We start from the raw sequence: 24387 nt of genomic DNA on the forward strand, positions 1-24387 counted from the left end.
AGGAAGATCCCCTGACAATCCCCAACATTGCGGGGTGAATGTGCGGAGTGCTGTTCTGTTTGTGACAATGGGCCCTGCAGCCCCAACGACCCCACCTGCACCTTCCCCCCACCAGTCTCCAAACCCTTATTGCTGAGTAGGTGATGTTCTCTCTCAAGATCGGAATCAGTTCTTGACGGGACAGAAGAGTTGTCAAGCACTGCACTGGATCCTGCTACCTCCAGGAAGGGCAGGCACAGTTCTGCCCTGGAGAGGCTCCAGGGAAGAGGTAACTGAAGGGAGATGTCCCAGGAGAGAGTCCAGGGAAGAGGTGAGAGGGAGGAGGGGTGGCGATTCCTGAGCTGAGGTCCCTGGCTGTTCCATGCTGGGATCTTGGCCCCGTGCCAGCAGAATGCAGAAGCTCAGGTTCCAGGAGGGGCGCCTCAGGGCTTTCTGATGATCTCAAACAGCGTTTGTTTACGCTTCCAGCTTTTCAGACCAGAATCAGAATTTACCGTCATGAGCAAGTCACGAAATTCATTGTTTTGCGGCAGCAATCACAGAGCAAACATTTATATGAACCATAAATATGAAAATAGAGTAAGAAAAAGTCACAGTGAAGCCATGTCTGTGGTTCATTAATCATTCGGGTATCTGATGGCAGAGGGAAAGAAGCCGTCCATATGCTGCTGAGGGCTTGTCTTCATGCTCCAGTGATAGCAGAGTGAAGAGGGCATGTGCTGGGTAGAAGTTGATTTTTTAAGACTGTCTCATGGCGATGTCCTTGCTGGAGTGGAGTCTGGTGTCTGTGATGTCACAGGCCACGTTAACAACTCTCTGGAGTTTATTCTTGTCTTGAGTGTTGCCGCCTCCGTAACAAGCAGGGATGCAACCAGCCAGAACACTCTCCTGTAGAAGTGTCCGAGAGTCTTCGGTGACGTACCGAATCTCCGCAAACTTCTTGCAAAGTCTAGCTGCTGGCGAGTCTTCAACGTGGAGGCTCCAGGACAGATCATGAAGATGTGAACACCACTCCCCCAGGTATTTGAAAATCTTGACGCTCTCCACTACTGACCTCTTGATGAGGACTGGGTCGTGTTCCCCTGACTCCCTGCTGAAGTCCACAGTCATCCCCTTGGTATTGCTAATGTAGAGTGCAAGGCTGTTATTATGACACCGCTCAACGAGCTGAGCCATCACCCTCCCGCGTGCCTCCTGTGATTCTGCCGACCACCGTGGTGTCATCGGCAGGTTTGTAGATGCCATTGGAATTGTGCCTGGCCGCACAGTCATGGGTGTAGAGTTTTCCCTCAAACCTCTCCCGGTCTCTCCACCTGAGCACCCCGTCTCTTTCCGTTTTCCACTCTGTCCCATCTCCCTGCATCCCAGCATTTACTCCCTATCTCAAATTTCCTCCTGTGGGGTGGGCTGAGCTGTGGACATGAGCCACTGGAGCCTCTATGGTTAACGTGTTCCAAAGGAGCTGCTGGTGTCTGGATTGGACCAAGGTATGGTGATCTGTTGTCTGTGCCCCTCTCAGCTGTCTCCCCATTCTGTCCTGATTGCTCTCTCCTTTCTCCAGTAGACTTTCCTCCATTCTCTCTGTGCCTCTCACAAACCCCCACAACACAATCCCAACACACTAACGGCATCATGAAGAAAGCTCATCAGCGCCTCAACTTTCTCAGGAGTTTGTGGAGGTTCAGTTTCACACCAGAAACCCTGGCAAATTTCTAAAGAGGTGCGCTGGAACGGGGACACCAATACCCGAGCGGAAAGCCCTGCAAAAGGGTAGTTGACGCAGCCCAGGACATCACAAGCGAAACCCTCCCCCACTATTGAGAACATCTATGGGGAACACTGCCGTCGGAGAACAGCAGCGATCACCATCCAGTGCACGCTCTCGCTGCTGCCATCAGGAAAGAGGTCTCGGTGCCACAAGACTCGCACCACCAGGTTTTGGAACAGCTGCTCCCCCTCCACCATCAGACTCCCCAACGACAAACTCAATCAGGGACTCTTACTTGTGCACTTTATTTATTTTCTTTCTCTCGTTCTTGCACAGTCAGTTTGTTTACATTTCTTTATCACATTGAGAGCATTTTTAATTTTTACACTGCCAATAAGTGGTAATTCTGCCTGGCCTGCAGGGAAAAGGAATCTCAGGGTTGTATATGATATCACGTATGTGCTTTGACAATTAATCTGAAATAAACAAATAGATAGATCAATTGATCGATACAAAATTAGACAGATAGATAATCAACTAAACAAACTCCAATCACACTCATTTATTCTCTTTCGCACACTCAACTGGTTTGAAAAACACTTTGCTCATTGTGTTTTGTTCTTTAAAACTTTTGGGAGAGGCATTTGAACCAGCCCTTTTCATCTGCATTAGTCAGTATTACAAACACTACTCAAAGTGTTCGTGAAAATACCTCTCTCAAACGTGGCATGGATCCAACTCAACTAAGTGTCTCTGGCAGAAGACTCGGCTCAGCATGGGTTCTGCAGCTCAGTGGATGACTCGCCCACCCAGAGAGATGCCAGGAAGGGAGGGGGGGTGCGGTGTGATCAAGATGTGGACAAAATGTAGGCAGGTGCCTGAAGAGAATGATAGGTGGGGAGGAGCATGGTCCCACAGGCGGGAGGTAAGAGGTGGATAAGGGAGGGAGGCCACATCAGCAAACGGGGATGGAGAATTGGAGGAAAGATGCAGGAGAAAGGGAAGGAAGGGAGAATGGGGAGTGGACCAGTAGAAACCACTGGATGCAGCAGATCACATCCGTGGATACGCAAGGGAGGTGTGCTGCTTCACTGTTTGGGGCCATGGACTGTGGTGATGGGGGAAGTGTGGACGCATGTGGCCCTTCCTACGGCCACAGGGGTAGGTCCCAAGGGGGTAATTGCTGGGGAGGAATGAGTGCCCCCTGCCTAGTCTGAGGAACACCAACTGCCAATCAAGGTTTGGTCCGACCCCATCCATTAGCGCACACCTTGCCGTTGGCTCCACGTAAATTACCTGGACTAGACTTTCCAACCTGGAGGCGGGAGTCACGTGTTGGAGTAGTGGCCGGTCAGGGAACTCCAGCCCTCTCCAGAAAAGTAAAAAAAAGACAGTGAAAAAACAAAGGCACAAACACAAAAACCAAAATAAAGTGAAAATAAAGGTGTGGAGAAAATGGCAGCGAAAAAAAAGTCAAAAGCAACGGGAAGAAGAAAGGACGTCGGAAGAAGAAGGTGAAGGCCTTACCTGTCCGAGGAGGCCCGCTGCGGAGAGAGAAGGCCGCTCCCTAAGGTCAGTTGAAGCCCCGAACTCAGGACTACAAAAATGGCTCACGGAGCCAAACAAAAGTGCGCAACCGCGCAAGACAAAATATAATTCAAAAGCTAGAGGAGTAGCTATATTAATCAGTAAAAATGTACCAATTAAAATAGAAGAGGAAATAATAGATCCAGCAGGGAGATATGTAATGATAAAATGTCAGATATATTCAGAGTTTTGGAATTTACTCAATGTATATTCACCTAACGAAGAAGATCAAAAATTTATGCAAGATATTTTTTTGAAGATAGCAGACACGCAAGGGAACATACTAATAGTAGGGAATTTCAACCTTAATTTGGATTCAAACATGGATAAAACTGGGGAAAAAATTAACAGAAAGAACAAAGTAACCAAATTTATAATTAAATCGATGTAAGAAATGCAACTTTTGGATATATGGAGGAAACAACACCCAAAGGAAAAGGAATATTCATATTATTCGGGTAGACATAAAACATACTCAAGAATAGACCTATTCCTGTTATCAGCTCGCATGCAAGACAGAGTTAGGAAAACAGAATATAAAGCTAGAATATTATCGGACCACTCACCCTTGTTATTGACAATCGAGTTAGAGGACATCCCTCCAAGAATGTATAGATGGAGATTAAACGCCATGCTACTTAAAAGGCAGGATTTTAGAGAATTCATTGAACGACAAATTAAAATGTACTTTGAAATAAATACGGAATCAGTGAAAGATAAGTTTATACTATGGGACGCAATGAAAGCGTTCATCAGAGGGCAAATAATAAGTTATGTAACCAAGATGAAGAAGGACTACAATCAGGAAACAGAGCAGTTGGAAAGGGAAATAGCAAATATAGAAAAAGAATTAGCAATGAAGGAAGATACAACTAAAAGAAGAGAATTGGCAGATAAAAAAATAAAATATGAAAAGACTTTCCAACCTGCCTGTACTTGGCCTTGGGCTGTTGTAATTGGATTAACCCTCTTGGTACTGAGCCGTGCACCCTGCTAACAACCTGGGCTGGACCCTCCAGCACTATAAAGATGCCATGTGCTCTTTGTTCTCTCTTGCCAGCTTGGGACCACCTTGTTTCACCCCAGGCCTAGAAATGTGGAAGGGTTGGGAGAAACTGTTGGTAAGATGTGCACTGTTAAAAGGATTGGGAGCATTTAATTAGTGTCCCCTATAGCAGAGCCAGGTGGAGGCAAGGGGTGGAGCATCATAGTGTTTTTCCTTGGTGTGTGTGCGCACGCATGTGCGCTGCATACCATTTCCCACATTTGCCTTCTGTAAATAAAATCTTTTGCATCCCTTGCCCTTGAGACCCACCAAACCTGCTTCCTCAGTCACCACAGGGAGTTATGGAGGGAGTGGTCCCCGTGGAAGGCAGAGAGAGGAGGAGAGGGAAATGATGTGTCTCAGGGCAGGATAGTGTTTCAGGTGGTAGAAATTGCAAAGAATAATGCATTGGATGCGGAGGCTGGAGGGGTGGTAGGTGAGGACAAGGGGAATCCTTTGTTACATCTGGGGTCAGAGTGAGCCAGGGCAGATGAGCGGTGTAGTGCAAATAAAAGCTCTCACACTTTTATTAGCTTTTAACTATGGGTGGGGTTTCACAGGAGTCTTCAGAAGGGCTTTGAGTTTAGGCGGGAAACCAGGGTTATATGTGAGCAGATGGGGGCAGAGCACTCAGCACAACACCATTGAATCCCAGTTGACTACAAGCAGGAAATGAAGGAGATGAGGATGAGCGGTGGAAGTGAAGCCACTAATGTGGAAGAAAGAGGACATCTCAGACGATCTAGACTGGAAGGCATCATCTTAGGTACAGATACGACAGAGATGGAGGAATTGAGAGAAAGGAATGGAATTCTTGCCAGGGACTGGGTGTGAGGAAGTGTCATCGAAGTAGTGCAGATTGTTACTGAATAAATTAATAAAATTATGATTAAATATATCTTTAAAAAATGATGTTATGAGGTTTAGTTATTAGGTCACATTTCACAAACATCTTATTTGCCATACAAGAGGTATGCAAGGGTAGACTTTGTGTCTGCAGTTGGCTTTGCAGAAACAATGGGAAGTGCTTGTAAGTGTTAATGGACCAGCATGTTTGAACAGTGTCCAGACACAAGAACTCTTTTGGCTGCTAGACTGGGGCCAGCATTTTAAATTTCTGGTTGAAGTTTGTTGTCCTAAGAGGGGCCACGTGGTTTTGCAAACAGAAAGCATCCATTGTTTAGGAGAGTGGGCCGCAGCAGTTTGTAATGAAGGCTTCAAGATGGGTTTTGAGTTCTGAGTTCAGCCTGTTCTAAATCTCCGTAGCCAATTGCTGAGGATATGACTGGTTATTGCGTTTCTCCTGGAATAGGGGAAAAGAGAATTCCTTGTGGTCACCTGGAAGAATCTTCTGGAAAAACTCCAGGGGGCAAGTTTCTTCGGCAATACACTTCAGTTGCTATTTGAAGATCAGTTTGTGTGTCCAAAGAACAATTCTCTGAAACCAACAGAGACCTTCCTGAATGTTAACAGATTTAGTTAAAACACCACAGAGCCTGGTGTCCAGTAAATTAACAACTTCCCCCCCCCACCAGCTCCACAGTTTGCTCATGTGTTTCTCAGTGGCAGTGGGAAAGACACGAGGCCTCTGGGCTTCAGACGTCACAGCAGGTTGAGCGTTCACAGCCCAGTTAATGCGAGGAGCCCGCCTATTGCACGGCGGAGCTGCCAATCTCTCTATGGCCCTGCTCCCATTGTCCGATCGAGCTCCCCGCTCTGAGATTAGTCTACACTGCAGGGTGACTGCCCTCAGGAGTGGTGAGGTGTGGGAAGAAGGCCCTTTGGCTACCAGAATGGCCACTGAAAATGGTCCAATGCTGTTTCTCCCCTCCCCCAACTCATCAGGGGCAAATAATCCTCCAACTACACCACCTCCCTGCTGGGTAATGGGATAGGAGGCAACCTCCCTCCTCCTACGTTCCAACCACATGTGGTGTCCATGGTGCACAGCAAGATCCCAGGTCAAAAGTGTGGCAGGGACGGGGCTAACTCTGCAATGCAAAGGAGAGCATGGAGAGCCTGCAGAGGGAATACCAGCCCCCAGCCCCTCTGGTTCATGAAGAGAGACCAGCTATCAACTTGGACCAAGTACAAACGATAAGTTCAAATTTACTGTCAGAGTACGTACATAGCATCACATACAACCCTGAGATTCTTTTTCCTGCAGGTCACCTTATTCCTAATTACTGGCAACTGTAAACAAGAAGATATGTAACCAAAAGAAGCTGAAAAAGGCAAGGTGACCGGCCACCATCACATCAACCTTCTACAGGAGCTCTATAGAGAGGGTCCTGGCCATCTGCATCACAGTGGGGGTCCAGTTGCTGCAGAGAAATTGATTGGAGGTCAATTCACAGGATCAGAAGAGCAGCAGAGGATCACTGGGGTCTCCCTCCCGTCGACATTCTCTAAAGAGGGCACGCAAAATCTTGGAGGACCCCTTCCACCTCTGCACGCGGCATCTTTCAGCTGCGCCCTTTGGGGGATCTGAGCCAGCACCACCAGGCTGAGGAACAGCTTCTTCCCACTGGCAGTGAGGACGCTGAACAACTAAAGGGTCTGCTCACACTAACCTTCTGAGACTCTCATGTCTGGTTGTGCGTCTGCATGTTTTGCTCCGAGGACTGGAGAACGCTGTTTCATCGGTTTGTACTTGTACAATAGGATGACAATAAACTTGACTTGAAATGTCAGCAAATGGACAGTGAAAATACAGAAGTATAATTATTCAAGAATAAACAATGAGCAAAGTTAGTCTTTAAACAAGTCTTGTTCAGGACTCTGATAGTGGAGGGGAAGCAACTGTACTCAAAGATACATACACACAAAAAAGAACCATAGAGCATTTCAGCACAGAAACAGGCCCTTCGGCCCTTCTAGTTTGGGCTGAACTGTTTTTTCCCCAGTCCATAGCCCTGCATATCTCTTCTATCCATGTACCCGTCCAAATTCCTCTTCAATGTTAAAATTGAGCCGGCATTCATAATTTCAGCTCGTTCTACCACTCCCACTGCTCTCTGTGTGAAGAATTTCTCCCTAAACATTTCCCTTTGGAAAAGTAAACCAGGAGGAAGTGCACATACACTCTGCAGTACAGAAATAAATATTCAAATATAAAGTGCACAAGAGCCCCATTTTTCATTGAGGAGTCTGATGGTGGAGGGGGGGCTGCTGTTCCTGAACCTGGTGACGTGAGTCTTGTGGCACCGAGACCTCTTACCTGACTGCAGCAGCAAGAACAGGGCATGCGTGTGGGATCCTCGACGATCGCTGCTGGTCTCCAACGGCAGCGTTCCCTGTAAATGTTTGTGATGGCAGGGGAGGCTTTTGCCTGTGATGTCCTGGGCTGCGTCCACTACTTTTTGCAGGGCTTTACGCTCATGGGTACTTGTGCCCCCCCCACCCCATCAGCCAGTCAGCGCACTTTCCACCACACCTCTGTTGAAATTTACCAGCGTTTTCGATGTCGTACTGATCCTCCACAAACTCCTGAGGAAGTAGAGGCGTTTTCTTCACAATTAAAAAGTGGTAAATATTGAACCACGGGCTTCTCCAGTTGAACTCGCTGCCCAGAACAACTCGTAAAAAAGAATGTAAACCATCACACCACAGCAGATTAAGGATTTTATTTATAACAAAAAAAATGTTCAGGTTCAATGATTTTAAAAAAACACATGAACTCCTTAAACCCCTGACTGTAAGAGGAGCAGAGCATTAGTGAGCTGAAACGTTTTAAAACTTGCACACAGGACATCATTGCATCCAAGCCCAGTGGTCACTGCACCAACCACAACATATTGGGGTGGGGGGGGGGGGGGAAAGGGGTGGAGAAACAAAAAAAGAGACCCCTAGCTCCATTCACTTGAAGATCAGATCTGCTAACATTCTCAATAATTATGATTCTCTTCCTCCTAGGACCAGAGTTAAACCCCCTGCTCTCCGGGCAGCCTCCACATCCATGTAGGCAATGTGGCAGAGCCAAGCAGAGTGGGCTGGGCATTGGGACAATTAAAAAAAAGGGGAGGGTGGTTTTGAGGACACAGGAGCAGAGAGGGAGGGTGGACAAAGTCAGTAAGAGGGGAAGCTAAATTTTTCCTCAAAATGGTTCCTCCCCAACCAAGCCAGGATCAGAGGTCTACCTCATCCGGTGCTACATCAGAGCGCAGGTTGGGAGATTGCTTCACCAAGCACCTCAGTCCCAGTGGCAGGGATCTGCCCAGCGGCCAACCATTTCAATCCCGCGCCCCACCCCCACGCTGACATGTCTGTCATTGACCATCCCACCAAGACCACCCGTAAATTGGAGGAGCAACACTTAATAGGCCCTAGCCCTCTCCAACTGGACGGCGTTAACGTCTCCGGCTTCTGCCAGCCCACTCCCTGTTCTCCCTCCCGCTCTGCACTCCCCTTCCCTCCCTGTTCACAGACCCATTCCCCCCTCCCCCTTTGCTGGCTGGTGTTCCCTCTCCACCTATTACCTCCTGCCTGTGGGACTGTGCTCCTCCCCCTGCCCGTTCCCCCACCATTTTGTCCGTACCCTGATTAAGGCCTCAAGCCTGAAATGTCAGTGATGTACCTTCATCTTTGCTGCAAAAAGGACCTGCAGCTGTCCATCACGGCTCTGTGTTTGAATGGCTGGAAGACATCCGACCCAGGTCCCAGTTTAAACCCAGGCCTGAACTCCCCTACCGAACCTCAGGAGTGGTTGAAATATTCAGGACAACATAGAAACAGAATGACATCCTGTGCTCAAAAAATAAAAATCCAATTACAACCTGTCAAAGCCCAGCTCCAGCCCCTAGTTTTAAAAAAAAGCCTCTTAAACAAACATAAATCAACAAGTTAGATGTTTAAAATAACAACTCAAAGGCACAAATTTACAAAGTTTTGCTGGAGACACAAATTCCGTCTCGACCATGCTTTCCAACGACGATCCTTCAGTGAACAGTTCTTGGGAAATTTTCATCTTTCCGTTTACTTAAAACTCACAGCGTTGGGACACGAACTCAACCGGGCGGCCCAGATCCAGGTTAGTCCCAACCCTACACAAACTCCTTGTTGCTGGAGGCTTTGGAGCGGCCCTTGGTCTTTGGATAGGACGCAGGGTAGCTACTCTTCTTCTGGCAAGAGCAGCTCAGCATTCCCCCACCTATCAGAACCAAGGCAGCCCCTGCCCAGTTGACAAAAATGGCAGATCCAAACTCGTACCTGCAGAAGAAATTGGAAGGTTAGATTGGAAGGGGGGGGGGGGGGCGGGCGATGGGTGCTCCCCCTGTGGGGTCCAACCATCCAGTCCGACTGCCTACCGGCGACCATCCCTCACCCACCACCACCGCCTGAGGAGAAGCAGAGGAGACGACCAACGGGACGGTGACCATGGCGACAGTCCGGCAAGGGGGCTCTGCAGCTGAAGAGGGCTGCTGCAGACTCGAGGCGAGGAACCCGTGCTGCCTGCAGTCGAGGGGATTTGCGGGAGACCACCTGAAGGGGGTACCAGGTACCAGAACCAGGATTCGAGAGGGCGCTGAGGGCGACGGTTTGGACTGGACTCTGTGGGGCTGCGGGAGGCGAATCGTCAAATGCTCGGGGATGGGGACAATGACGACTCTTTTACTTCTCTCTCTCTCTCTCTCTGACTGTAAGAGGCACCTCAGGCAATTTTGCCAATGGTGGTGAATCTGTCTGCCTTACAGCAGATGAAAGTAAATTCTGCCTTTATTACAGAATAAAGGAACCTCGAATTTCTTATGGCACCAGACCATTCAGCCCATCCAGAATTCTGCTAGCTCTTTACACCATGTTTCTCCTGAAACCCATTCATTCCCCTTACATCCCAAAAAAATTCTTCCAACCACTGACGCACTGGCGAAATTTTTATCGACTAACATGTTTATAGGGGAACTGTAGAACCCAGAAAAAACACGCGCAATAACAGGGCAGGGACGGGGTACTGAACTTTAAGGTCAGCCATGATCTCATTGAATGGCGGAGCAGGCTCGAAGGGCCGAATGACCTACTCCTGCTCCTAACTTCTATGTTTCTATATGTCGAAGATCAGCCACTCCAGCCTCTACCGACTATCACAGGTCCCCACGTCTGGACCCAGAAGAGAATCCCTGCCTTCAGTGTAACCCAGTCCCCCTGACAACACCTAGAGTCCCTAACCTTGGAGTAATGCAACACTGGTCCCCCTGGCAGCACCCAGAGTCCCTACCCTCAGTGTAACGCAACACCAGTACCCCGACAGCACCCAGAGTCCCTGCCCTTGATGTAACATACCTATCCTCACCCTCAATAATTTCTCCTTTGACTCATTCCACTTCCTCCGGGTACCCACGTGGGGCCCAGCTATATCTGGCTTTTTGTTGGCTACGTGGAGCCTACAGGAGGCAAGGCCCCTCAACTCTTACTCCGCTACATCGTTGACTACATTGGTGCTGCCTGTGCACCTGTGACGAGCTCGTTGATCTCATCCACTTTGCTGCCAACTTCTACCCCGACTTCAGATTCACTTGGTCCATCCCTTTCCTCCATCTCGGGAGGCAAACTCTCGACAGACATCTTCTACAATCCCACCAAATCCCGCAGCCACCTCTTCCCACTCGGTCCCCTGTAAAGATTCCATTCGCTTCCCCTCAATTCTTCCATCTCATCTGCTCCCAGGGTGAGGGCATCCAGGCCAGATCGTCAGGGATGTCTCCCTTCTTCAAACAACGTGGCTTTCCCTCTCCTGCCATCAGCTCAGCCCTCACATGCGCATCCTCCATCACCCGCACATTTGCCTTGAGCGTCAATAAGACAGGATCTCCCTTGTCCTCACTCACCACCCACCCAATCTCCACATTCAATGCATCATCCAACCTGTTATCCCACCACACATCTTCCCCTCCTCTCTCCTCCAGGGATCCCTCCCTCCATAACTCCCTGGTCAGCTCATCCCTCATCATTCCCCCCCCCCCCCACCACTCGGGTCCCCAAACATCTGTGAATCCGCAGAAGCTGTTCTACAGCATCAGGCATGGCCTCTCCGCGTCGGAGAGACCGGACGCAGGCTGGCCGAGCACTTCACCTCACTGCAACAGCACGGAGCTCCCAGTGGTCACCCGTTTCAATTCCCTGCCCCATTCCCTCACCGGCATGTCTATCCACGGTCTCACGCGCTTGCCAGACTGAGACCGCCCGCAAATTGGAGGAACAGCTCCTCATCTTCCGTCTGGGCCCCCTCCAACCGGAGGGCATTAACGTCCCTCTTCCCTGCAGCTGTCTCTCTCTCTCTCTCTTCCTTCTGCTTCCTCCCCCCCCCACCTCTGCATTCGCAGAGCCAATGACCCCCCCCACCCTATCAATTCTCCCCTTTCCCCTCTCCTGTCCTTCCTCCTTTTGTCTGTCGGTCTGTACTCTATATAAAAAACAGCAGCACCCTGAATAAGCCTGGGATTGTCTGATCTCGGGCCTGGTCAGTACTTGGAGGGGAGGCCGCCTGGGAACGCAGAGGCTGTCGGGGTCTGTGAGGGGTGCTGGACAAAGCGGTGACCCTCCGTCTGCCCTACGTTGGACCAAAGTCAAAGAATTTCACGTAGGTTACATTCTAAATGTGACAATAATGTAACTTTTACCTGCCCTTTCTTTGATTCACAGGTTCCTTGAGGAAGGACTCCAGCCCAAGCCGCAGGTTTCCTATGGATGCTGCGAGACTGGCCGAGTTCCTCCAGCATCTCATGTATTTTTACTCAATGCAACCCCACAGCAGTTCCTAGAAGAGTCCCTGCCCTTGACGTTACAACACAGTTGCCACAGAACACAACCAACCGGTTTAACACCAAACATTTTCAAAAGGAGTTGGAGCAGCAGGGCGGTGCCAGACAAACCTCTACAATCTATACACCTCCAACCTTCCCCACCTCCCCGGCCCCACACAACCAGGAGCGGTAATTACTTTGTGTTGACTGGAGTGAGTGGGTTGTAGAAATCTTTCACGATCTGATTCCCAAACCAGGAGGCACCAATCAGCACACAGAGGCCTGCGGAGAGAAACAAGGGGTCACAGGACCAAAATTCCCTTCGTCTTTCCCCTCCCCCCCTTCCCACGACACTGGAATAAAACCTTCAAAGTGCGGAGCTATCAGGAGAAGGGCTGAACGACAGTAAAAAGGTTTACAAGGTACCTTCAAAGCTCAACAGGAACAAGGGAGACGCGAAGCAGGATTGGGGCACTGAATTGATATCCTTGAGCCTTGTAGCCATGCTCACTAAAGCCCAGGAATAAAGGGCTGAATGGCTTCCCGATTTCCCAGCCCCCCCCCCCCCCAAAAAATGGGAGAATTGTGGAATGGAAGTCTCCTTGGATCAGAGATGGGGGGTGGGGGGGTGGGTGTGTGGAGAGTCTCAGAACAAGGGCTCTGGGAATGATGAAGAGGTCTCCCACTCCCTCCCCCGCCAGAAGCGAACAAGACTGGGTGCAGTTGGACAAGGAATTGCGAGGAGCAGATACAGGGCAGGAAAGGGACTGTGGAAGAATTGAGGTGAGTAAGTCAGCCAAACTGTCATAAAGCAAACAGCAGAACCAATGAAGCAGACAACAGTTCCTTTATTCCACCTTGATAACGCTAGCGGGAGTGAAGGGCACAAAGTGAAGAGTTCAGTAACTCGTTCTCTACACTGAGCCCCACTCAAAGCATACAGAGTATTCACCAAATTTCTGTACACCTTCAAGGAGGTTGAGGCCCTACAAGTTTCGTTTCACACAGCTGGCGATTCCTGGTTTTACAACGTGGTGTCCACAGATGGCTGGGAAATGTCAGGGTGTCCTTATTCTGTTTCTTTACTTTTACTACATTCTTTGTAATGTTAGTTACTACAGCACTGGGAAGGTCACATTAGAAGGCAGTTACATTCCTACCATGTTATGAGGCAATGACTGTATTTTCTCACCCACTTCATTAAACCTTTGTTGAGCATATTCATTAAACTTAATCTTTCACAGAGGGAGGTGGGGTTAGTGCAGGAAAGTGATGTGCTCCTTTTCAGGAGTGGAAAAGATAACAGGAGGAGGGGGATGAGGCGGGGAGACTGTACTTGGGTTCCGGACAACCAAGAGCAGGAAAGGTGTGGCAGAGTCACGTCACCAGGGGCAGGCAGTGTTGGCTCATTCTGGCACTGCTAGATTTGGGGTAGCACGGTTAGCGCAATGCTCTTACAGCGCCAGCAACTGGGTTTCGAATCCCACACTGTCTGTGAGGAGTTTATAAGTTCTCCTCATGTCTGATGGGTTTCCCCCGTGCACTCCGGTTTCCTCCTACCCTTCAAATTATATGGGGGGTTGTAGGTTAATTGGGCAGCACGGACTTGTGGGCCGAAAAGGCCTGTAACCATGCTGCATGTTTAAATTTTAAAACTGCCCTGCTGAAGAAGGGGGCTGGGGGTGGGGTGAGGGGTGTGTGTGCGCTGAAAACCTCCGCCGTGAACAGAGTCCAGACACCAGCTTCAGTCCAAGAACGTTTGAGTCAGGTTCATTGTCATCCGATTGCACAAGTACATCCCGACCAAACTGCATTTTCCGGTCCTCGGTGCCAAACACACAGACAGGTGCGAATCTGGGCCCCTCTCGCCTCCCGACCATGGTGTTCCCTCAGCTCACTGGCCAGGAAGGAGTCTCCTACCCACTGCCCAGTCCGACTGCTGTCAGGCTTTGGTCCGGGCGTGTTAAAGAGCCGATGGTAACCGCAGAGTCTGTGCTTGGCATCAGCCACAAGGGGTTGCAGACTCTGGGGAAGTGGAGAACTGGTGCAGGGCACCAGAAAATGGGGAGACCACCCTCCCATTCGAGTAGGAGAGTCTGAGGAGATGACCCATTTGGAGGGGATGGGGGGGGGGGGATGCTGACCACGGCGGCGGACTAGCAAGGAGGAGCTCTGCAGTTGAAGAAAGACAAAGACATCGCGGGCTGCTGGAGACTGGCTGAAGGGCTGCTGGGTATCAGGACCAGGACGCGGAGGCGCTGAAGGGTTCCAGACCGTGTTGGAGGTTCAGATCTGGAGCTCAGGTTGCTGATAGTGTGGCTGTGGGACCACTGGTGACGAATCCACGGATACTCAGTGACTCTGGGGGGAGGGGGGGACTCTCTTTTGCTTCTCTCTGACTGTAAGAGGCAGCAATTCCTGCCGATGGCGAATTTGTCTGCCTTGCGGCCGACTGAATTTAGACATACAGTGAGGTAACAGGCCCTTCTGGCCCACAAGTCCATGCTGCCCAATTAACCTACACCTCCAGTACGTTTCAAATGGAAGGCGGAAACCGGAGCCCCCAGGGAAAACTCACGCAGACACGTGGAGAACGTACAAACTCCTACAGACAGCACGGGATTCGAGCCCTGGTTCCAATCACTGGCGCTGTAAAGGCGTTTTGCTAACTACTACACTAACCGTGCCGGCCCCCAATTTTATTCCATGACCATAAATTGAATCTTCAACCTTCTGAGACATCACGAGTTTTACAGCACGGGAAAGCCCCTTCCTCCCTACCTGTTCGTGCTGACCCACCCAGGTTTGGCCCAAATTCCACCCAGAGCTGAGAACCACTGACTCCCAACCAGTAGCGCACCCCCCTCCCCCACAGATCTGGCGGCTCCCACATCCGGGGGAGAGCAGCAGTGGATCCGGAGGGTTCCGCACCTCACCTGCGAGGATGAAAGTGATGCCACCTCCCATGGCGATGCGAGACTTGCGGACTTTGTCGTCACCGCCGCACTTGGTGCACTTCATGCCAACGGTGCTGACACCAACGGCCAGGACACCCACCACTATCCCCACCACCATTAGGGCACGGGTCGCTTGCAGGGACGCTGTGGGAAGAAAGAAGGGTCAAATGAAGGTCGCGTTCAGGGTCGTGGAGTGTCAGTCACCTCAGCCAGTCCTGTTCCCCTCATCACTCTCGCCTCTCCCCATACCGTGTCACAACCTCAACCCGGGCCCTCAACACCAGCTCCAGAGCCCAGTAGCGTCTCGACTTTCCGCGAAGACTGATGGAAGTCCACCCTCCACCCTCGCTATATCCTACAGAGGATGGATCGAGAGCATCCTGTGCGACTGCATCACTGCCTGGTTTGGAACCTGCACCTCCTCAGACCACAAGGCCCCGTGGAGGAGAGTGAAATCAGCGGAAAAGATCATTGGGGGCTTCTCTTCTTACCGCAACGGACACTCGATACAGGCAAAAGGCATTAAACATTGTGAAGGACTCCACACACCCCTCACGTAAACTGTTCTCCCTTCTCCCATCTGGTAGGAGGTATCGTAGCACTTGGGCCCTTGCGTCCAGATTGGGCAACAGCTTCTTCCCTCCCAAGCCATCAGGCTCCTAAATTCCCAGAATATTTGTGGATAGTGAACCGCAGACTTTTACTGTAAACGTCTTAATATTTCAATGCGTTTAACTTCTATTTATGTAAATCTGCTTCGTGATCCTGGAGAAACACTATCTCGTCTTTACCGTGGAAGCAGGGTATAAATGGTAAATAAAGTTGATTTGACTTGACTTGACCATAACAAATGCTGGAAGAACTCAGCTGGTCTCGCAGTGTACATCGGAGGTAAAGATCCATTACCGACGTCTGGACTTGGTGAGGGGAGTGGGAAGCTCAGATCAGGGGGGGGGGGGTGGGTGGGTTTGGTGTGAATTCATACCACATCGACAGTAGACCCCCATCGCCCAGGGTCTAGAGAAAGTCAAAAAAGGAAGAATGGCTTTGTCTGCCCATGCAGTTGGACAAGTAAATGAACTGGGTGGATTAAACTCAGTCAACAAAATAACTTGTTTGAAAACAAAACCCCAACTGCAGGACACTAACTCCAAAGTCTGCCTCGCCTGCCTCAAGGGGATGCGTTCTGGACTGAATAAATGTGGAGGCAAGGCCCAGGCCAGGTGCTGCAGGAAGTGCACCAGAAACCCTTGACCAAGGACTCTAGCCGAAACGTCGGTAACGTATCTCTGCCATGGCTACGTGAAGGACACTGTTTAACCTGCTGAGCATTTTGTGTTTTTTTTTTAAAACAATGAGTGTCTAGAGGTTTTTGTAATTTACTTACAGAAACCCTGCAGAGGGAAGTGGAACAGAGGAAAGTGGAAGCCTGCGGCTCTCCGACACAGTTGGCTTATGCATTAAACAGCTCTCCTGACTAACCAGTCCTCACCACACACAGGGAACAAAGTTCTCCCAAGGTGAACTGGGCTAATTCCACATGACAGCGTGGGCAATTCCCCCTCCCCAGCTTCCCCTTCTCCTCTGTGTAACATCAAGGTGGAAGGGCACAGAGCAGCGATCGTGACTGACCTGCTGAGTCCCCCACCCCATCAACACACACAGAGCAGTTGGAGTCTCCCCACCAATTCTTGGGGCAGTTGAAAAGAAGGTCCTTTCTCCACGCCCCCCCAAACAGCTCTCTGGCAGAGAAAGTTCAGAGGGGAAGTGGTTGGAAATTCCTATCCGCCTCACCCCACCCAGAATAAGGAAATTAAGACACCCCGTGGTCTAAGTTAAAACACAGCAGGTCAAACTCGGCAAACTCTGCAGGTACATGATTTCCATTTCCAAAACATCAATGCAGGGCTCAAGCCCAAAACATTGGTTCTGTACAGTACAGGCCATTCCAGCCCTTGATATTGTACCAACCCATATATTCTTTAAAAAAAACAATAAACCCCTATTTATCTTCCATCCATCTTCCATCTCTTAAGAGCCTCTTCAATGCCCCCAATGTTCCAGCCTCTACCACTGCCCCCTGGCAAGGCGTGCCAGGCTCACACAAACCTACTCCTGAACTTTCCTTCCGTCATCTTGTTCGCATGGCCTGTAACGGTGCTGTAGGTCTCAATTTAATTATTTTTTTTTAATGCCCTCTGGTGTTTGCTATTCCCGCCCTAAGAAACAGGTACTGGCCGCCCACCCTATCCAAGCCTCCTCAGAATCTTGTAGACCCCCAGTAAGTCTCCTCTCATCCTTCTACGCTCCGAAGAGAAAAGTCCCAGCACTGCCAACCTTGCCCCAAAATACAGAAAAAGATTTAAAGTATTGTCACACCCAGTTTTAATCATATCATCACATTCCCACATTGTTGCATTGGTACTGGGAGGATTCTAGACTGTAGCCAGACAGGCCTTGCCTTCCCCAGTCCTCACTCTTGGGGGCAGGAGAAACTCACATCTCAGCCTCTTCCTCCAGTGAAAGGAGGGGGTGGGCGGGGGGGGGGGGGAGCTGATGGCCTGCAGGTCACATCTTCCTCTTTGACCCTCCCCTCCCTCCCACCCCGTACATTGTTGTTTGCATTTTACTGGAACCCAGCCAAATGCCATCGTGCAGAACAGCTCGACCACAGTCCAACAACAGCCGGGGGTAGGGAAGGGGGCTGTACTAGTGGGGACCATCAATTCCAAATCTTCTCCAACCAACTCCACCACAATCTCGCACCCCCACCCCCAGATTCTCCCACCAGTTGGGAATCAACGGAGAACATCTACTTGAAGTATCCCTTCTGCCTGCTCTCTCAGATAAACAGGAACAAACTGAGTTCGCATGGGAAAGGGTGGGTCAGGACCAGGTGATGAGAAAGACCATCATCAGGCTTGCTGTAGTCACCTTTCATGGGTCATTCACAGGATAAGCAGGTTAACCTCCCCCCCCCCCCACATAGCCTATTCTCCATTCTCCCTCCCTCTCCCTCTTTCCTCCAGCTCTCCACCCTCTCCACTCACCCTCCCTCCCTTATCATAGAACAGTATGGGCCATTCGGCCCTCGATGTTATGCCAACCCATATATTCCTTGAAATAAAAACCCACCCTACCCCGTAACCCTCTATTTTCCTTCCATCCATGATCCTGTCTAAGAGTCTCTCAAATGCCCCCAATGTTCCAGCCTCCACCGCCATCCCCTGTGTTCCAGGCACCCACAACTCCTTGGGTAAAAAAAAATTACCCCTGATGTCCCCCCTAAACTTCCCTCCCTTCACTTTGTGCAGACGTCCTCTGGTGTTTGCTACTCCTGCCCTGGGAAACAGGCACTGGCCGTCCACCCTGTCCACGCCTCTCAGAATCTATCAAGTCTCCTCTTATCCTTCTGCGCTCCAAAGAGAAAACTCCCAGCTCTGCCAACCTTCCCTTTTTTTTTAAAGACGTACAGCGCGGTAATAGGCCAATTCGCCCCCTCAAGTCCGTGCCACCCAATTTACACTCCATTAACCTACATCCCCAGGTACATTTGAAAATCGGAGCCGCCCCCCCTCCCCCGGGGAAAACCCACCCAGACACAGGGAGAACGTACCATCTCCTTACAGGCAGCCCAGGATTCGAACCCTGGTCCTGATCGCTAACACTGCCAAGGCGTGGCACTTGCCAACCATGCCTCATAAGATTTATTTTCCAATCCAGGCAACATCCTGGAAAATCTCACATCCTTCCTTTAATGAGGTGACCAGAACTGAACACACCTGCCTGTGGGACCGTGCTCCTCCCCTTGTCCCTCCCCCCCACCATTTTGTATGGACGCTCATATCTTGATGAAGGGATCAAGTGTGAAACTTGGTTATGTTATCTTTGCTCTGTCTGGCCTGCTGAGTTTCTTACTTCAACAGAACTGCCGTGCCTGCAGACTTTCATGTTTTACCTTGGATAACAATTCCCCCCCGCCCCCCCCCCCCCACCCCGCCACCGAACTTCCCAGCCCCACCCACATGGTAAATAGTTTCCTCATCATAACGTTGAGGAGCATCTACCTCCCCCTGCACCACCTCTGCCCCCCAAAAACCAGAGGCAGGTAACATCACCTTCCTCAATCATCTACCCTTCACTCCCTCCCTCCCCACAAGTCTCACTACAACATGAAACACCAGTTTATGGCTTGTTTAGGGCTGTTATCTCCACCTGCCACTCCTAATTTGACCTTACCTGGCAAGTTTATCAATATTTGTGTAATTCTAATCAACACAAGAAGATAACCTGGTGCATGGCGAACAGACACAACATTTCAGCTTAGTCTCAGAGATCTTGCCTTCCAAAAAATGAGATTAGAGAATCAAGAGGGGACGAGTGGAGGAGGGGGGAGAGAGTAGAGAGATCCAGGAGGGGACGGGTTTAGGGGGTGGGGGAGGAGAGAGATCCAGGAGGGGACGGGTTTAGGGGGTGGGGGAGGAGAGATCCAGGAGGGGACAGGTATAGGAAGGGGAGTGGAGGAGAGAGATCCAGGAGTGGACAGGCCTAGGGAGTAGGGGGGGGGCGGGAGGAGTGAGATCCAGGAGGGGATGGGTGTACGAGAGAGATCCAGGAGGGGACAGGTGAAGGGAGTGGGGTGGGCGAGAGAAGGAGCGAGATTCAGGAGGTAATGGGTGCAGGGAGTGGGGGTGCGGTTGAGGAGAGAGATCCAGGAGGGGTTGGGTGTAGGGAGCAGAGGGGATGGGGGAGGGAGGAGAGAGATCCAGGAGGGGCACGTGAAGGGACTGTGCTGGAGGGGGAGGGGAGAGAAAGGAACAGCTGCATCACAAGAGAGTGACTGGAAGCAGGTTCAGAGGCTGGGGAGAGGTTCTTTGTTAGTGACTGATCCCTGTGGGGGAAGGGACCGTAGGGAGAACATGGGACTATAGCACATCTAAACCCTAGGAGGATCAAGGGGGGGGGGAGGGGGGGGAAGAGGTGGAGGGGGGGGGAGAAAAAATACATTTGAGGGGAGTAAAACACGAAAGTCTGCAGATGTGCAGATGCTGGAGAAACTGAGCTGGTCAGTGTCCTTTATGTAGTAAAGGTTGAAGATACAGAACCAACGTTTCTGGCTTCATCAGGAAAGGCTGAAGCCCGAAACCGGTTCGGAGACCTTTATCTTTGTTGCATAAAAGTCACATCACAATTCAAACAGTGTCCTTTTTGTACAAAGATCAAGACACAGAAACAGTTGCTGAGTTTCTCAAAAATTGTGTAAAAACATCTGAGAGTTTACCTGCCTGTTTAACACACACTCTCTCACACACACACACTCTCACACACACACACTCTCACACACACACACTCTCACACACACACACTCTCACACACACACACTCTCACACACACACACTCTCACACACACACACTCTCACACACACACACTCTCACACACACACTCTCACACACACACTCTCACACACACACTCTCTCACACACACTCTCTCACACACACTCTCTCACACACACTCTCTCACACACACTCTCTCACACACACTCTCTCACACACACTCTCTCACACACACTCTCTCACACACACTCTCTCACACACACTCTCTCACACACACTCTCTCACACACACTCTCTCACACACACTCTCTCACACACACTCTCTCACACACACTCTCTCACACACACTCTCTCACACACACTCTCTCACACACACTCTCTCACACACACTCTCTCACACACACTCTCTCACACACACTCTCTCACACACACTCTCTCACACACACTCTCTCACACACACTCTCTCACACACACTCTCTCACACACACTCTCTCACACACACTCTCTCACACACACTCTCTCACACACACTCTCTCACACACACTCTCTCACACACACTCTCTCACACACACTCTCTCACACACTCTCACACACACTCTCACACACACTCTCACACACACTCTCACACACACTCTCACACACACTCTCTCACACACACTCTCTCACACACACTCTCTCACACACACTCTCTCACACACACTCTCTCACACACACTCTCTCACACACACTCTCTCACACACACTCTCTCACACACACTCTCTCACACACACTCTCTCACACACACTCTCTCACACACACTCTCTCACACACACTCTCTCACACACACTCTCTCACACACACTCTCTCACACACACTCTCTCACACACACTCTCTCACACACACTCTCTCACACACACTCTCTCACACACACTCTCTCACACACACTCTCTCACACACACTCTCTCACACACACTCTCTCACACACACTCTCACACACACTCTCTCACACACACTCTCTCACACACACTCTCTCACACACACTCTCTCACACACACTCTCTCACACACACTCTCTCACACTCACACCTCACACTCACACCTCACACACTCTCACACACAAACCCTGATAGCGCCGCCCCCCCCCCCGGACACCTCTTACCCCCCAGGGCGAGGATGGAGTCGTACACCTTGCACTGTATCTGCCCGGTGCTCTGCGACACGCAGTTCATCCACAAGCCCTGGTAAACAGCCTGTGCCGTGATGATATTGTCCCCGGCGTAACTCGACATCTTCCACTGCGGCATGATGGTGCTGGCCACCACGGCGATCCAGCCCAGTAGGGCCAGGACGAAGCCCAGGATCTGGAGTCCAGAGTTGGCCATCGTTTCGAGCCGGGGTCCCGAGTGTCTCGGCGCTGGAGGGGTCCGGACGGTCTTCTGCGCTGGAGGGGTCCCGAGGGTCTCGGCGCTGGAGGGGTCCGGACGGTCTTCTGCGCTGGAGGGGTCCCGAGGGTCTCGGCGCTGGAGAGGTCCGGACGGTCTCGGCGCTGGAGGGGTCCGGACGGTCTCGGTGCTGGAGGGGTCCCGAGGGTCTCGGCGCTGGAGGGGTCCGGAATTCGCCTCTGTCTGTCTGTCTCGCTTGCCACACCTTCACCTGCTTTTAATTGGCCGGGAGCGCGCCCCACCTCCTCGGGAACGCGCGTCTCAGGTTTCGATTGAGAAAAACCACCCCCAGTTTCGCCACGTAAAAGGAGTCATCCGCTCTGGGACGTCGCAGAGCCCCCTTTCCCCACCACCCTCCTTGCACAGCAGGATCCCACGGAGGCATGTGACACTGAGACAAAATTTCCCAGGTTTCAGCCTGTTGATGGAGAGTTATTGTCAGAGCTCGCTGCGGAAGGGGGTGGTGGGGTGGACCCAGCCCAGGGCATCACAGGCAAAACCCTCCTCATAGTGGCTTTCAAATTGCTCCCCCGAAGGCCACAGACCCCCTTAAGTAATCCCTGCCGTGGATGCTCTGTGATTAGTAAGGGATTACTTAAGGGGGGATGTGACTGGGCTCCTACTCTCGAGGTTCTTCAGGATGCCACACCAGGCCTGAAGTTAAGGGGTCTTTCCTCAAACGAGGGCTGACTGGGGGGGGGGCTCCTCAACCGCGTAGAACTGAGTCGGGGCACGCTGCAGGTTGCCCACTCTCTCTTCCAGGAGATCACCAGTCTCTTGGCCAGTGCTGGCCAAGGATTGGCAATCAGCCCGAAAAAGATGGACATTTTGTCCCCACCGGCTGCCCCCCTACCCCACCCCGGCTCAAGCTACGAGGAACCCACTGTCCTCATTGATGGCACTCGTCTCAATGCTGCCAACGTTTTGCTACCTGGGCAGCATAATAACATCCTTAGCTTCTCTTGACATAGAGATTGAGTCAAGAACCAGAAAGGCCTGCTTTGCCTTTGGTCAGCTGAAAGATTGGGTTGGGTCACAGAGCATCAGGTCGGCCACCAAGTGCAAGGCTGTTGTCATATCAGGGCTTGCTACATGGATGGGAGACGCGGTGCCCACATCAGAGTTACTTACATCAGCTTGACCAGCTGCAGCAGCGTCACCTACATTCTCTGATGAAGATCACCTGGTGAGACAAGGTCTCCAATGTCAAGGTCCTTTCTTGAGCCAGAATCCCAGCAGTGTCAACCTTGATGATGTCATCCCAACTGCACTGGGCAGGACATGTTGTTAGAATGCCTGACAGAAGACTGCCCAAAGACATCTTGTACGGCCAACTGTACCCGAAAATGAGGAGGCCAGTGACTACAGTACAAGAGTGTCAGCCTCGAGAAAGCTGACATCGCCCCATCAACATGGGAGGATCTGGCTCAAGATTGCTCGCAGTGGAGGGATGCCATCAGAAAAGGTGCGAACGCTGCTGAGAACAAGGTCAAAAAGGGAACAGAGGAAAGGCACAGGAAGCACCATGACAGAGCTTCTGCCTCTGTTGCCCCTCCAGGCCTCACCTGCCAAGTGCCAGTCTAGAACAAACTGACTGATGTGAGTGGGAAGGAAAGGTTGAGAATCACTGCTCCAGAACCAACTGTTTGAGAAAAATTGTCATTGGCCCATTTCCTTTGGAGCTCTGAAACTGTGCACATAACAAGTCAACGAGGGACGATTAAAACAATAGTTTTTCAAACCTTTTTCTTTCCACCCACATCTCACCTTAAGCAATCCCTCACTAATCACAGAGCCCCGGTGGCATCGGGATTGCTTAAGGTGGAATGTGAGTTTAGGGTGGGCAGTTCGAAAAGCACCAACTGCTCTCGCTGCTGCCATCAGGAAAGAGGTCTCAGTACCACAAGACTCGCACCACCAGGTTCAGGGACAGCTGCTCCCCCTCCACTGTCAGACTCCTCAACGACAAACTCAATCAGGGACTCGTGTAAGGACTCTTACTCTTGGACATTATTGATTTTCTCTCTGCATTGCAGTCGGTTTGTTTACATTTTGTTATTTGTTTACACATATACGTAGAGTACATTTTTTTTCACTACCAATTAGTGAACTGCAGGTAAAAGAATCTCAGGGTTTGTAATATGATGTCATGTACATACTCTGACAGTAAATTACTCAAACCCCTGGTTTCAACACTTGATGAATCAGAGTTGTGGCTGGAACTAGGGCTCAGGTTAGTTGGTTATCTTTGCTCTACAAAAGAGACTGTTTGACGTGCTGAATTTCTCCAGTGCTGTGTGTTTTTACTTCAACCGCGGCGTTGCAGACTTCTGTATTTGAGTTCCGTCTACTGCAAAACTCTGCGGATTGTGGAAGTTTCCCTTTGCTTCTCTGGAGTTCTGAATCGGATTCAGAATTTATTGTCAGGAGCAAGTCACAAAATTTGTTGTTTTATGGCAGCGCCACCAAGCCAACATTCATATAAACCACCGCACAACAATAAATAAAAATCGTGCACGCAAAGTCAAAGTGAGGCTGTGTCTGTGGTTCTGGAATCTGGTAATGGAAGAGAAGAATCTGTGCTCATCTTCAGGCTC

At 50.6% G+C, this 24387-nt stretch overlaps 1 protein-coding gene across 2 annotated transcripts; it reads right to left on the reverse strand.

The window, feature by feature from the left end:
- Positions 1-7951: 7951 nt before the first annotated feature.
- LOC138754957 (claudin-7-like) lies at positions 7952-21986 on the reverse strand. 2 transcript variants are annotated; one of them, XM_069920031.1, is made up of 5 exons: positions 21877-21971; positions 21508-21770; positions 15016-15180; positions 12277-12361; positions 7952-9548 (listed from the first exon to the last, which is right to left on the reverse strand). In XM_069920031.1, the coding sequence occupies exons 2-5, from the start codon at positions 21728-21730 to the stop codon at positions 9383-9385; spliced, it is 639 nt and encodes a 212-aa protein (XP_069776132.1). In that variant the 5' UTR covers positions 21731-21770; positions 21877-21971; the 3' UTR covers positions 7952-9382. The 2 variants fall into 2 exon arrangements, with proteins under 2 accessions (XP_069776132.1, XP_069776133.1); XM_069920032.1 differs by having other exon boundaries at positions 21508-21986.
- Positions 21987-24387: the final 2401 nt, after the last annotated feature.

This window comes from Narcine bancroftii, chromosome 2 (genome assembly GCF_036971445.1).
Source record: "Narcine bancroftii isolate sNarBan1 chromosome 2, sNarBan1.hap1, whole genome shotgun sequence".
Classification (NCBI taxonomy): Eukaryota; Metazoa; Chordata; class Chondrichthyes; order Torpediniformes; family Narcinidae; genus Narcine; species Narcine bancroftii.

Excerpts from the sequence above, each read along its gene's own strand:
- LOC138754957 (XM_069920032.1), bottom strand. The coding sequence starts at position 21,730 with ATGGCCAACTCTGGACTCCAGATCCTGGGCTTCGTCCTGGCCCTACTG. Across the intron at positions 15,181-21,507 it reads CTCCATCCTCGCCCTGGGGG|CGTCCCTGCAAGCGACCCGT; the intron begins GTAAGAGGTGTC and ends TTCTTCCCACAG. Across the intron at positions 9,549-12,276 it reads CTCACTCCAGTCAACACAAA|GTACGAGTTTGGATCTGCCA; the intron begins GTAATTACCGCT and ends TTTCTTCTGCAG.